General features: G+C 35.7%; 1 protein-coding gene across 2 annotated transcripts in view; it reads left to right on the forward strand.

Annotated features, from left to right (window-relative positions):
- Positions 1-12,540, forward strand: part of FBXO42 (F-box protein 42) — a 112,089-nt gene that overhangs the window by 42,311 nt on the left and 57,238 nt on the right. For both annotated transcript variants that reach the window (XM_031962776.1, XM_031962777.1), the window contains exons 2-3: positions 8,285-8,551; positions 12,153-12,269. In XM_031962776.1, the coding sequence (XP_031818636.1) occupies positions 8,302-8,551; positions 12,153-12,269 (367 nt within the window). In that variant the 5' untranslated portion in view covers positions 8,285-8,301. The remainder of the gene's footprint in view (positions 1-8,284; positions 8,552-12,152; positions 12,270-12,540) is intronic.

A 12,540-nucleotide genomic window follows, 5' to 3' on the forward strand; every position in this document is an offset into this window, starting at 1 on the left:
GAATCCATATTGAATGATCTTAGTTTTTTTTTCCCCCCCAGTAAAATAAGAGGCAAAGTCCTCAAATTGAGGGGGGATGGTGGTGCTGGTAAAGATGAGGTGGGGGAGGCTTAGTTCAAGTTGGATAAACATGAATTTGTAATGTGTCTGATAAGTGAAGCTGATAAATTTCTTCTTGTTTCTTTCAATTTATGAGCAGAAGTGGAGGAGTTGAATAATGATGGCAATCAGGGCTGAGGCTTTTGAAGGTATGAGTGGTGATAGGAGCAAGGGGCAAAGGATCAAAAAGACAGAGCAGTGTAGAATTTGAAGAGGTTAGCTGTTAGGTTCAGGTTGGGTGGCTTATTGGCTGTGAGAACTAATGACTTCTGTCCTTACCTGGCAGCAACTGCTATGGGAAAATAAGTCATTTTTTGTATAAAGTGCTTATCTAGCTAATGATAAACCAAAAACTAGTAAATCAGGTAGTTGGGGCATATATATATTTGCCTTTTCATTTATTATAGGACTCCCTACTGTAGGCAACAAATTAAAAATTTAACCATTTATAAGCTATTTTTATTTATATATAATCATTTATAAACTATATTTATAAGTTAAAATGAATATTAAATGAAAAGCTTAAAAATACATCTCTGTGTCTCCTCAGTAGCTAGTAGTTTGCTAATAATAACAGAAGTTATGCCAAGTGGTTCTATTTCCAGACTCTCTTTGTCATAACATTGACTGCTAGAAGCTAAGCAGCCTCCAGATTTTGAGTGCTTCTGTTAATGTAGATGATGTATGAAACAGTCTGTGCATTTGGTGAAACATCTGCTAAGTGAATGTGTCTCTTACCCTTTTACTCCATGAAGAACAGCTGTGCTCTAAGAGGCAGAGGTTTCATAGTACAGTAGTTAGTGGTTTCCAATTTAAGATTCTTTGAAACGTCCCTTCTTAAAAATAAACTTTTTTTTTTGTTTGTTTGTTTCAATGGGAAAACCACCGATTTATTACTTGTGTCTACCAAGTTAAACCAAAGGATAGCAAAGACGCTGGTCCATTACCATCTATGTAGTTTTCTTTTCTTTTCTTTTCTTTTTTTTTTTAATTTAATAGCCTTTTATTTACAGGTTATATGTATGGGTAACTTTACAGCATTAACAATTGCCAAACCTCTTGTTCCAATTTTTCACCTCTTACCCCCCTACCCCCTCCCCCAGATGGCAGGATGACCAGTAGATGTTAAATATATTAAAATATAAATTAGATACACAATAAGTATACATGACCAAACCATTATTTTGCTGTACAAAAAGAATCAGACTCTGAAATATTGTACAATTAGCTTGTGAAGGAAATCAAAAATGCAGGTGGGACAAATATAGGGATTGGGAATTCAATGTAATGGTTTTAGTCATCTCCCAGAGTTCTTTCTCTGGGCGTAGCTGGTTCAGTTCATTACTGCTCCATTGGAAATGATTTGGTTGATCTCATTGCTGAGGATGGCCAGGTCCATCAGAACTGGTCATCATATAGTATTGTTGTTGAAGTATATAATGATCTCCTGGTCCTGCTCATTTCACTCAGCATCAGTTCATGTAAGTCTCTCCAGGCCTTTCTGAAATCATCCTGCTGGTCATTTCTTACAGAACAATAATATTCCATAATATTCATATGCCACAATTTATTCAGCCATTCTCCAACTGATGGGCATCCACTCAGTTTCCATTTTCTAGCCACTACAAAGAGGGCTGCCACAAACATTCGTGCACATACAGGTGGGTGACCTTCTTGAAGATCTCTTTAGGATATAAGCCCAGTAGTAACACTGCTGGATCAAAGAGTATGCACAGTTTGATAACTTTTTGAGCATAGTTCCAAACTACTCTCCAGAATGGTTGGATTCGTTCACAACTCCACCAATAATGCATCAATGTCCCAGTTTTCCCGCATCCCTCCAACAATCATCATTATTTTTTCCTGTCATCTTAGCCAATTTGACAGGTGTGTAGTGGTATCTTCGAGTTGTCTTAATTTGCATTTCTCTGATTAATAATGACTTGGAGCATCTTTTCGTATGACTAGAAATAGTTTCAATTTCTTCATCTGAGAATTGTCTGTTCATATACTTTGACCATTTTTCAATTGGAGAATGGCTTGATTTTTTATAAATTAGAGTTAATTCTCTATAAATTTTGGAAATGAGGCCTTTATCAGAACCTTTGACTGTAAAAATATTTTCCCAGTTTATTGATTCCCTTCTAATCTGGTCTGCATTAGTTTTGTTTGTACAAAAACTTTTCAGCTTATATAGTCGAAATTTTCTATTTTGTGATCAGTAATGATCTCTAGTTCTTTGGTCATAAATTCCTTCCCCTTCCACAGGTCTAAGAGGTAAACTTCCTCTAATTTATTAATAATTTCATTCTTTATGCCTAGGTCATGAACCCATTTTGACCTTATCTTGGTGTACGGTGTTAAGTGTGGATCAATGCCTAGTTTCTGCCATATTAGTTTCCAATTTTCCCAGCAATTTTGTCAAACAGTAAGTTCTTATCCCAAAAGCTGGGGTCTTTGGGTTTGTCAAAGACTAGGTTGCTATAGTTGTTGACTGTTTTGTCCCTTGAACCTAACCTATTCCACTGATAAACTCATCTATTCCTTAGCCAATACCAAATGGTTTTGGTAACTGCTACTCTGTAATATAATTTTAGATCTGGTACAGCTAAGCCACCTTCATTTGATTTTTTTTTTTTCATTAATTCCCTTGAAATTCTTGACCTTTTTTTTTCATATGAATTTTGTTGTTATTTTTTCTAGGTCATTAAAATAGTTTTTTGGGAGTCTGATTGGCATAGTGCTAAATAAATAGATTAGTTTAGGTAATATTGTCATCTTTATTATATTTGCTCGCCCTATCCAAGAGCATTTAATATTTTTCCAATTGGTTAGATCAGACTTAATTTGTGTGAAAAGTGGTCTGTAATTTTGCTCATAAAGTTTCTGATTTTCCCTTGGCAGATAGATTCCTAAATATTTTATATTATCAGTAGTTACTTTAAATGGAATTTCTCTTTGTAACTCTGACTGCTGGATTTTGTTAGTGATATATAAGAATGCTGATGACTTATGTGGGTTTATTTTGTATCCTGCAATTTTGCTAAAGGTGTGGATTATTTCTAATAACTTTTTAGTAGAATCTCTGGGGTTCTCTATGTATACCATCATATCATTTCCTCAAATTTCCAGGGTTTGCCTTGAGAAGAGAGCTGCTATGAATATTTTTTTGTCCATATTAGGTCATTTTTCTTTTTCCCCTCTTGAATCTCTTTTGGTATTCATGTCTAATAGTGATGTTGTAAGTCAAAGGCATGAATTTATAACTCTTTGGCCATGGGTCTTTTGTCAGTTGGGACATGATTAAGCCATGTCTTCGTGGGTTTCTGAATCTGTTTTGCTCTTCATCAACAAATAGCATTGACTTGAAGGTGTGCTTTATGCAGCTTGCTCCTGGAGCCTTGATTGCACCAACTAATTTTCTCTTCTCTATTATGTAAGGATTACACTATATAAATCTTAAAACTCCTTCTAGCTCTTATATCTCATATGTGAACAACAGCAGTCATCCACTTTAGAAGACAGTTTCTAAAATAGTTGTTAGCTATGTAGCAGTAGAAAATACAGAAACTTTGTCATGAACTTTCTTATGGCTTTTCTTGTCAGAACTCCAAATTCTATACTTTTTGAAAAGATGTCAAAACACATATTTAAGCAAGATGTGGGTTGCAATAGTAGAAACTGACTTTTTTTTGAATAATTGAATTAACAATTGAATAATTTAATAATAATAATTTAATAATTGAAGATAAGTATCTTTTGTTTTTCATCACCTACACTTTCCTCCCATTCCCTTCTCTTGAGAGTCATCTGTTATATAATAAAGCATGAAAAAGCAGTTTAGCAAAGCAAACTAATACTTCATTCAAGTCAGATAGTATATGCTATATTCCATACTATAGGCCCTCACCTTTGCAAACAAGAAAGGGAAGCCCACTCATATTCTCTTCTCTTTTTCTGGGCTACGCTTGCCCATTTATAATTATAACAATGTAAAAATTTTTATATTGTTATGTTTTATATTTTTGATTCTGCATCCTTCTCTTTGCATTAGTTAAAATATGATTTCCCATGCTTCTTGGCGCTCTTTAAATTCCTTACTTTGAGTAACAGTGAGGTTACTCAGCTACCTGATGTGGTCCTGGGACAAGAGAGGCAGAACCTGGAATGTGGGGTTCTAGATTATAACTTTTTCTATTTCTCTCTGACTCAGAAGGGAAAGAACAAGAGACTTAGACAAGGAAACTGTTAAACTCGGCATGACAATGACCCGATCACATGCATCAGAATAAACGGTTAAAGATCCAAGATGCAATGGTATTTTTAAGCTAATTTTTATACTATTTGTAGAAAAGCAAAAGGAATTCATAACTAAAAGCATCAAAATGTGTATCTTCTGGGAGTAAGATAATTTTCATGGCTAAATCAATGGAGTCAAAATGGAGCACTTCCCAAATTGGGAATGAGCCTATCATTTCAGAGTAAATGTATTTGGGCCCATCTCAGTGTTCTTACTGTAGCAGCTATGTGTATGACTCTTACTTAAATATTTTTATAAATGTGGAGAAAAGAATTGCCTTTTAGAGCAGGGATTCTTAGGGGGTTCAGGAACTTCTGTTTTTATTTTTTAAATATAACTGGTTTCCTTTTAATCCTTTTAATTTTATACATTTAAAACTTTATTCTGCAATGGGGTCCATAGGCTTCAACAGATTGCCAAAAGGTCTATGACACAAAAAAGGTTAAAAATGCTTGTTCTAGACACATAATGTCATTGAGGTTCACTTAAAATTCTAGGTCTTTTAAGATTGAATTTTGTAAAGGCCATCAGTTACATACAGTAAAATTCCAAATCACTCTTAAGATCATAGAGTCATATATTTGGAGTTAAAAGGGATCTTAGCAGTTATTTTTTTTTTCTACTCTCTCATTTTATAGATGGGGAAACTGAGGCTTCAAGAGGTTGAATGACTTGTCCAAGCTTTAGGTAATAAGTGACAGCATCAGGATTCAAACCTTGGTCTTCTGACTTAAAATTCCATGTCCTTTCCTTCTGCTTTGGCATTCAAGGTAGCATTAAGGTGAATATCACAGAGAATTATTTTGTTACAAATCATTGATCTTATATGGATCATTCACTTAGGAACTGTATTAAAATTTAAAAAACAGTAAATCATATACTCTAGACCTGAATGAGACCTTAGCAATTATTTCTAATCCAAATCCATTCATTTTATAGATCCCCAGATCTAGATCTTTTTATATATTAGTTTTAAATGTATAAAATTAAAAGGATTAAAAGGAAACCAGTATATATATATATACACACACACACACACACACACACACATATATATTATTTTATAGATTCCCTAGAGCAAAAAAGTGAGTTACCTAAGATGACCCAGAATCAGAATTCAGATATAGACCTTGGTCTACACATCCCATGATTATTCCAGCTTGTCATATTGCTGTTTTAGAATTTGCAAATGAAATAAAAACGCCATTCTTTTTTTGTTAAAAGGGCATTTTTAAAGGAGCAGGTTTTTTTTTTTTTTTTTTTTGATTAGGAGCAAGTTTTCAGATAGGATATACACAATGGGGATTTTATTCTTCCAAGTATGCACCTTACCTACATATGATTCTTGTGGCTGCTTGTGCCTTTGACATCTTGATCTGCAATGGAATTACAAGGTACACAGTTAATCATTTGATTAACTTGCTGCATTTAATTCAGCTACTAAAAATACTTCATATACTCAGAAAATGAAGTTGAGTAGCATTAGTATCATATCTTCAAACTCAAGGAAAAAAGGTTTCCTTATTTGATGTAGTTGTTTGGGAGTTATGAAATTGGGGAAAATAGATAAGGAGCCAGCATTCTTAAAGGTCATGTTCCTGACTGTTCCTGTAATTTTATGCACTTTGTACATTATGAGAACATGTGAACAGGTAGAAAAATTACTCAAAGTATTATTGTCTTTCAGACTTTTCCTGATTTCAGTAAAAAAATTTTGTTTAGATATAGTGTGGTGTAATGGGAAAAATTAGATTAGGAGTTAAATCTCTATAATTGGGATTGAGTTTGACTTTTAGCTCTGTAATTGATAATGGTACTTACATGAATTTTTTTGGGTTTCATTTTCCTGATCTGTATGATAAGGAATATGTACTAGATGGTCTCCAAGTTCTCTTGTAGCTCTTGTGATGATCTTGTGATTGGAATATTTTGTGGTTGACATTTTTTGTTTGTATTAGAGGCAATAACACATGCTAATACATTTAGTGTGCTTGTATGACGTAAAAAAGTGTGGGCAAAAGGCAGAATGCTAACTGCATCCCCATTTCTCCTCCCTGTGTTAATTTGAGGTACTTTGTATGGGATGCCTCTTGATCTTTCTCATATTGAGACCCTGTATTCTTGCCTTCAACCAAGGAAAAATGGAGGATGATTCCTTTGATGTCTCCTTCTTAAACCCTTTCTTTAGAAGCCCTTTGCTGGAGAACTATTTTTAGGTATTAAAATCTTATCTGATCATGTTAACTGATTTTTTTGTAGAGAAAAGTCCATTTAGGAGTCATTAGTGATTCTTTGATTCCTAGAATAGATTCTAATTGCATAATGGTAAACTGAAGCTGTTTATAAGCTGGGTAGGAACAGCTGTAAATAAAACTTTTATTTTGTTGGTTTTTTCATAAAAAGCAACTCTTAAGTTTACTAGTTCAGTAGTTTCCTTACTTTCAGCTTTATTAATCTCATTAATTTTCAAAACTTGCAATTTGGTACTTAATCAAGGGTTTTCAGTTTGTTCTTCTAGCTTTTTTAGTTGCATGTCCAATTCATTAATCTGCTCGTTCTCTATTTTATCTATGTAAACATCTAGAGATACAAAATTTCCTCTAAGAACAGCTTTGACTGTGTCCCATAAGTTTTGGCATGTTGTCTCATTATTGTCATTCTCTTGGATGGAATTATTAATTGTTTCTGTGATTTGTTGTTTGACTCACTCATTTTTTTTTTTTTTTTAAGGGTTAAACTATTTAGTTTCCAATTAATTTTTGCTCTTTTTTTCCATGGACCTTTATTCCATGTAATTTTTATTGCATCATGATCTGAGAAGGATACATTTACTATTTCTGCCTTTCTACATTTAATATGTCCTCTTTCTGGGTGCAGATGGCTCTATCACAAGTTTGTTGAAAATGGTCTGAATCGCCTCATAGTTGAAAAGAATCACCTCCATTAGAATTGACCATCATATAATCTTCTTGTTGCTGTATACAATGCTCTCTTGGTTCTGCTCATTTCACTGAGCATCAGTTCATGTAAATCTCTCTAGGCTTCTTTGAAATCCTCCTGCTGGTCGTTTCTTACAGAACAATAATATTCCATAACATTCATATACCATAACTTAGTCAGCCATTCTCCAACTGACGGGCATCCACTCAGTTTCCAATTTCTTGCCACTACAAAAAGGGCTGCCACAAACACTTTTCCACTTGTGGGTCCTTCCCCTCCGCCCCCCCCCCCCCCTTTTTTTTTTTTTTTGCTGAGGCAATTGGAGTTAAGTGACTTGCCCAGTGTCACACAGCTAGGAAGTGTTAAGTGTCTGAGGCCAGATTTGAACTCAAGTCCTCCTGACTTCAGGGCTGGTTCTCTATCCACTGTGCCACCTAGTTGTCCTCCTTTGCCCCTTTTATGATCTCTTTAGGATATAAGCCCAGTAGAGGCACTGCTGGATCAAAGGATGTGCACAGTTTGATTGCCCTTGGGTCATGGTTCCAAATTACTCTCCAGAATGGTTGGATCAATTTATAACTCCACCAACAATGTATTGGTGGCCCAGTTTTCCCACATGCCCTCCAACATTTATCATTATCTTTTCCTGTCATCTTAGCCTATCTGAGAAATGTATAGTAGTACCTCAGAGTTGGTAAGACAAATTTCTGTACTAAACTGTGTAGGCTATTAGCTCTTTAAGCTAAATCCAATGAGATTAAGGTTCCAACAGTACTTGTCATGCTCCCCCCCCCCCCCCCCCCAACTGTAGTAGGTCTTTGTGCCTCTTTGTAAATAAAACTTTTAAAAATAAAACTGATTTCAAAGCTGTTATGTGCTTCACATCAGGGCTGTGCCAGAATATAACTGTGTTTCTGACCAATTTTTCTCTTTATCCTTCTGTAGCTATCAAGGGGAATGCCATGGCCAGTTCCTCGGACAGTGAGGATGACAGCTTCATGGCCGTGGATCAAGAAGAAGCTGGAGTGGAGGGGACAATGGAGCAAGATGAGGAGCCCCGCCCTGAACTGGAAATTGAGGAGACAAGACATAACAGGTCTATGTCTGAGCTACCTGAAGAGGTTCTGGAGTATATCCTGTCTTTCCTCTCACCATATCAGGAGCATAAAACCTCAGCCCTTGTCTGCAAACAGTGGTACCGACTTATCAAAGGTAAGATTTGTGCTACTGAAAACATGCTCATTAGATTTGTGAAATTCTGTCTTTCATTTCAGATTTTCAGCTTCAGGTGCATGTTCTCCTTGACATTTAATTTATCTGGCCTCTTCAAGTTTGTTTTAAAAAAAATTTGTGTTTTTTTTTTAATTAAATTAAAAAAAATATTTATTAGAATATAAGCAAAGTTAAGTACTTTGTTTCCATTCATAGGCTAGACTTTTGAACAGCTCAGTATGTTTGGGTGCTGCTACAGATTAGACATGCATAGTTTTGGAGCAGGAAGAGACTTGAGAGGTTATTGAAGTCAGTTGTCTTATTTTATAGGCGAGAAAATAGACCCAGAAAGAAGAGACTTGATCTGGACAATCACACAGTTCTCTAGTAAGGAAAGTTAGGGCTAAATTTGACATTATCAAATCAAACTTAGACTTTGTTCTTAACTTAAAGTTGTATCACTGAAAGATAATTTCATTTATATGAAGAAAAGCACCCTATTTTCAGCATCATGATTATTATGAAAGATTGTTATTTCTTTTATCGTTGATCCCTCCCTTCTTCCCATTTTTTTCATTAGCTTTTTTGTATAAGTGTTTAATAGTTCGCAATTTCCTGGCCCCTTTTGTCCCAACTTGACCTCTCAATTTAGGATACCAAGTGTAGATCAGATGAATTAACATTGAACCAAGTCAGCATCATGTATCAAAGCACTTCTTTCAGATGTGAACATAGTAGCTAAAATTGTTGTGAGAGAATACTTTAAAATAATTTTTTTATAGGGGCAGCTAGGTGGCACAGTGGATATAGAGCACCAGCTCTGAAGTTAGGAGGACTTGAGTTCAAATTTAGACTCAAGACACTTAACACTTCCTAGCTATGTGACCGTGGGAAAGTCACTTAACCCCAACTGCCTCAACAACAACAAAAAAAAATTTAAAAAAATTATAAAGCTTCTTACATCCAAAACACATGCATAAAATAGTTTTCAAGATTCATCCTTGCTAAACCTTGTATTCCAAAAAAATTTTTTCTCCCTTCTGCCACCCATTCCCTTAGACGACAGTAATCCAATATATGTTAATGTGGAGTTCTTCTGTGCATATTTTCACAATTATCATGCTGCACAAGAAAAATCAGATCAAAAAGGAAAATGAAAATGAGAATGAAAACAAAACAAGACAAGCTAAAAAAAGTGAAAGTACTATGTTGTAGTCCACAGTCAGCCTCCACAGTCCTCTCTCTGGGTCCTCCATCACAGCACCATTGGAACTGGTCTGAATCATGTGAGAGAACATTCTTAAAGTAGTATCAGACAGTCTTAAGAGGTATTCCTAGTTTTTGCCCCACCCAGTGATCCCAGGAATTTTATCTGATTGGACAGCCAAGGTCTGGCTGTGAGGTGAACTCAGAATGAAACTAGCATGGCCCATCCACTTCTGTTTGTGATGTGAGTTAATGGGCACTAAAGAAGAATGTTGGCTTTAGTACATGGGAGAAATGCACTTTTACCCCAAAAAGGAACATGAGAAATGGTGAGAGAGAGGAGATGGAAATGTGTGTGCTATATTTGACATTGATGTCATTGTGGTAGAGAGGGGCTCTAACTATATATTTTAAGGCTGCAAAGCCTTCAGTCATGTCTTTTAAACCCTCAACTGCTCAGAATAATATGAAACTTTGAAATCCTGGTATTGATAGCAGTTAATTTTCTCCTTCTTTAAAATGGGTAAATTGTTTTTAGACTCATCATCTTAACAGTCACATAATCTGACTACTAAAAGTCCAAGTCAGCTAGCCTTTTGAGTTTGGGACGGTTTCACAGTTTCTGATTTGGTCCCTTTCTTGTATATATAGTTATAGAATTTCAAAGTTTAAAAATCATAGTCCTTAACCTATGCCATGACTTTTGTTTTTGAAATTCTATCCCTCTTGAGCCATCATCTCTTCTAAAATTTCAGACTAAGGATCGTACTTTTATCTGAAATCTGCTGTAGAGTTTACATTCTCACATCTAACAAATTTAGTTTAAACACATTTTCTCTAGATTTGTCTTTAGTAGAGATCAAAAATGTGGACTGCCTAAAAAGGTCTGTGTTTTCCCTCACCAAGCTATTACTTCTCAGCCTTAATGATAAAGAGGGTTGGGACATTTTGGACTTAGTCCCATCTCTTATTAACTAATTGCAACCTTGGGAATCACTCAAGTTTTCTAGGTCCAGTGTCTTATTTGTAGAAAAGAGGAAGTTCAGCTAAATAGCCATTAGTCTTAGTCACTCTAAAATTCTATTGTTCATTATAATCTTTGATTTTCAAGCCATTGTCCAATTGATAAATGGTCAAAGAATATGAACAGACAATTTTCAGATGAAGAAATTAAAACCATTTCTAGCCACATGAAAGGGTGTTCCAAATCACTACTGATCAGAGAAAAGCAAATTAAGACAACTCTGAGATACCACTACACACCTCTCAGATTGGCTAAGATGACAGGAAAAGATAATGCAGAATGTTGGAGGGGATATGGGAAAACTGGGACACTGATATGTTGTTGGTGGAGTTGTGAACGAATCCAACCTTTCTGGAGAGCAATTTGGAACTAGGCTCAAAAAGTTAACAAACTGTGCATACCCTTTGACCCAGCAGTGTTACTACTGGGCTTATATCTCAAAGAGATCTTAAAGAAGGGAAAGGGACCTACCTGTATGTGCACGAATGTTTGTGGCAGCCCTCTTTGTAGTGGCCAGAAACTGGAAACTGAGCGGATGCCCATCAATTGGAGAATGGCTGAATAAGTCATGATATACAAATTGTGGTGTTTTTCTTCTTTAAATAATGGTTCTCTGGGAGAGGGTTTCTTGGGGAGGTTTTCCGGAGGCAGCTTTAGTTTCAGTTAAAAGTAATAATCACTCAAAATATAGCCAGCAGATAAAATGCAAACATTTATTTTCTCCTTCCAAGGCTTGTCTCTTTCCCTGGGCCCGGATAGCTAGATTCTTAGAGGCTTGGTTCCAAGAGCTCTTGTTGCTAGCCTTTTGCTTCTGCCTGGGCCTCAACTCTGACTCGTGGCATTCTTCCAACTGACACTCCTCCACTCGGAATCTTTTCAACTGGACTAACTTGACTGGGCCTCTGTCTGCTTCTTATATATGATCTCCTCTGAGAGAGTGGGATTATGGGTTTTCTCTCAGAGTGCTCTCTGGCTCTAAGAGCTTCAAGGGAGATGTGAATTCGGATATCTCATACTAAACCCTGAAATCTCCCAAACGGGTGAACTCCAATGAATATTTAAATACTTTTTGCTTATATGAGCTCTCTAAAGATGTGAACACAAGCATTGTTTCTATCAGTTGTACTTAGTACCTTGTTTCAAGTTCTGGCCCATAACATCTCCTTTTAGGATCAGATCAATCAATACTGAGCCTGCTAAATTAGATAATTATTGTCTCTATCAACTCGCTTGTAAATAGCTTGTAAAGATTCCAACAATGAATGTTATGGAAAATTATTGTTCTGTAAGAAACTACCAAAGCTTTAATTAAAAAAAAATAATAATTTTTGGTTTCTAGTCACTGAAGTATTTTCCTTCAATTTTTTACAGGTGTGGCTCACCAGTGTTATCATGGCTTTATTAAGGCTGTCCAGGAAGGAAACATACAGTGGGAGAGTCGAACTTATCCCTACCCTGGAACCCCGATCACTCAGCGGTTCTCACATAGTAAGTCCTTAACCAAAAAATGAGAAGCTAGAACTTCCTTTCTTAGAATTTAGTATTGCCTTGGTCCAGAGACTGCCTTATGTTATAGCTTTTGTTTAGTAAGAAGGACATCAAAGGAGAATTTCTCATTTCTGTTGAGAGTGAAAAGAGAATCTGTGCCTAAGTTTCTCTTCTTGTGCTTTTATCCAGTGATATGCTCTATTTACTCTTGGGACTTGCTCAGCACTTATCTTCTGAAAAGCATAAGATTCTATTGATTAAAATTTTAAAC

The sequence above is a fragment of the Sarcophilus harrisii genome, chromosome 3 (assembly GCF_902635505.1).
Source record: "Sarcophilus harrisii chromosome 3, mSarHar1.11, whole genome shotgun sequence".
Lineage (NCBI taxonomy): Eukaryota > Metazoa > Chordata > Mammalia > Dasyuromorphia > Dasyuridae > Sarcophilus > Sarcophilus harrisii.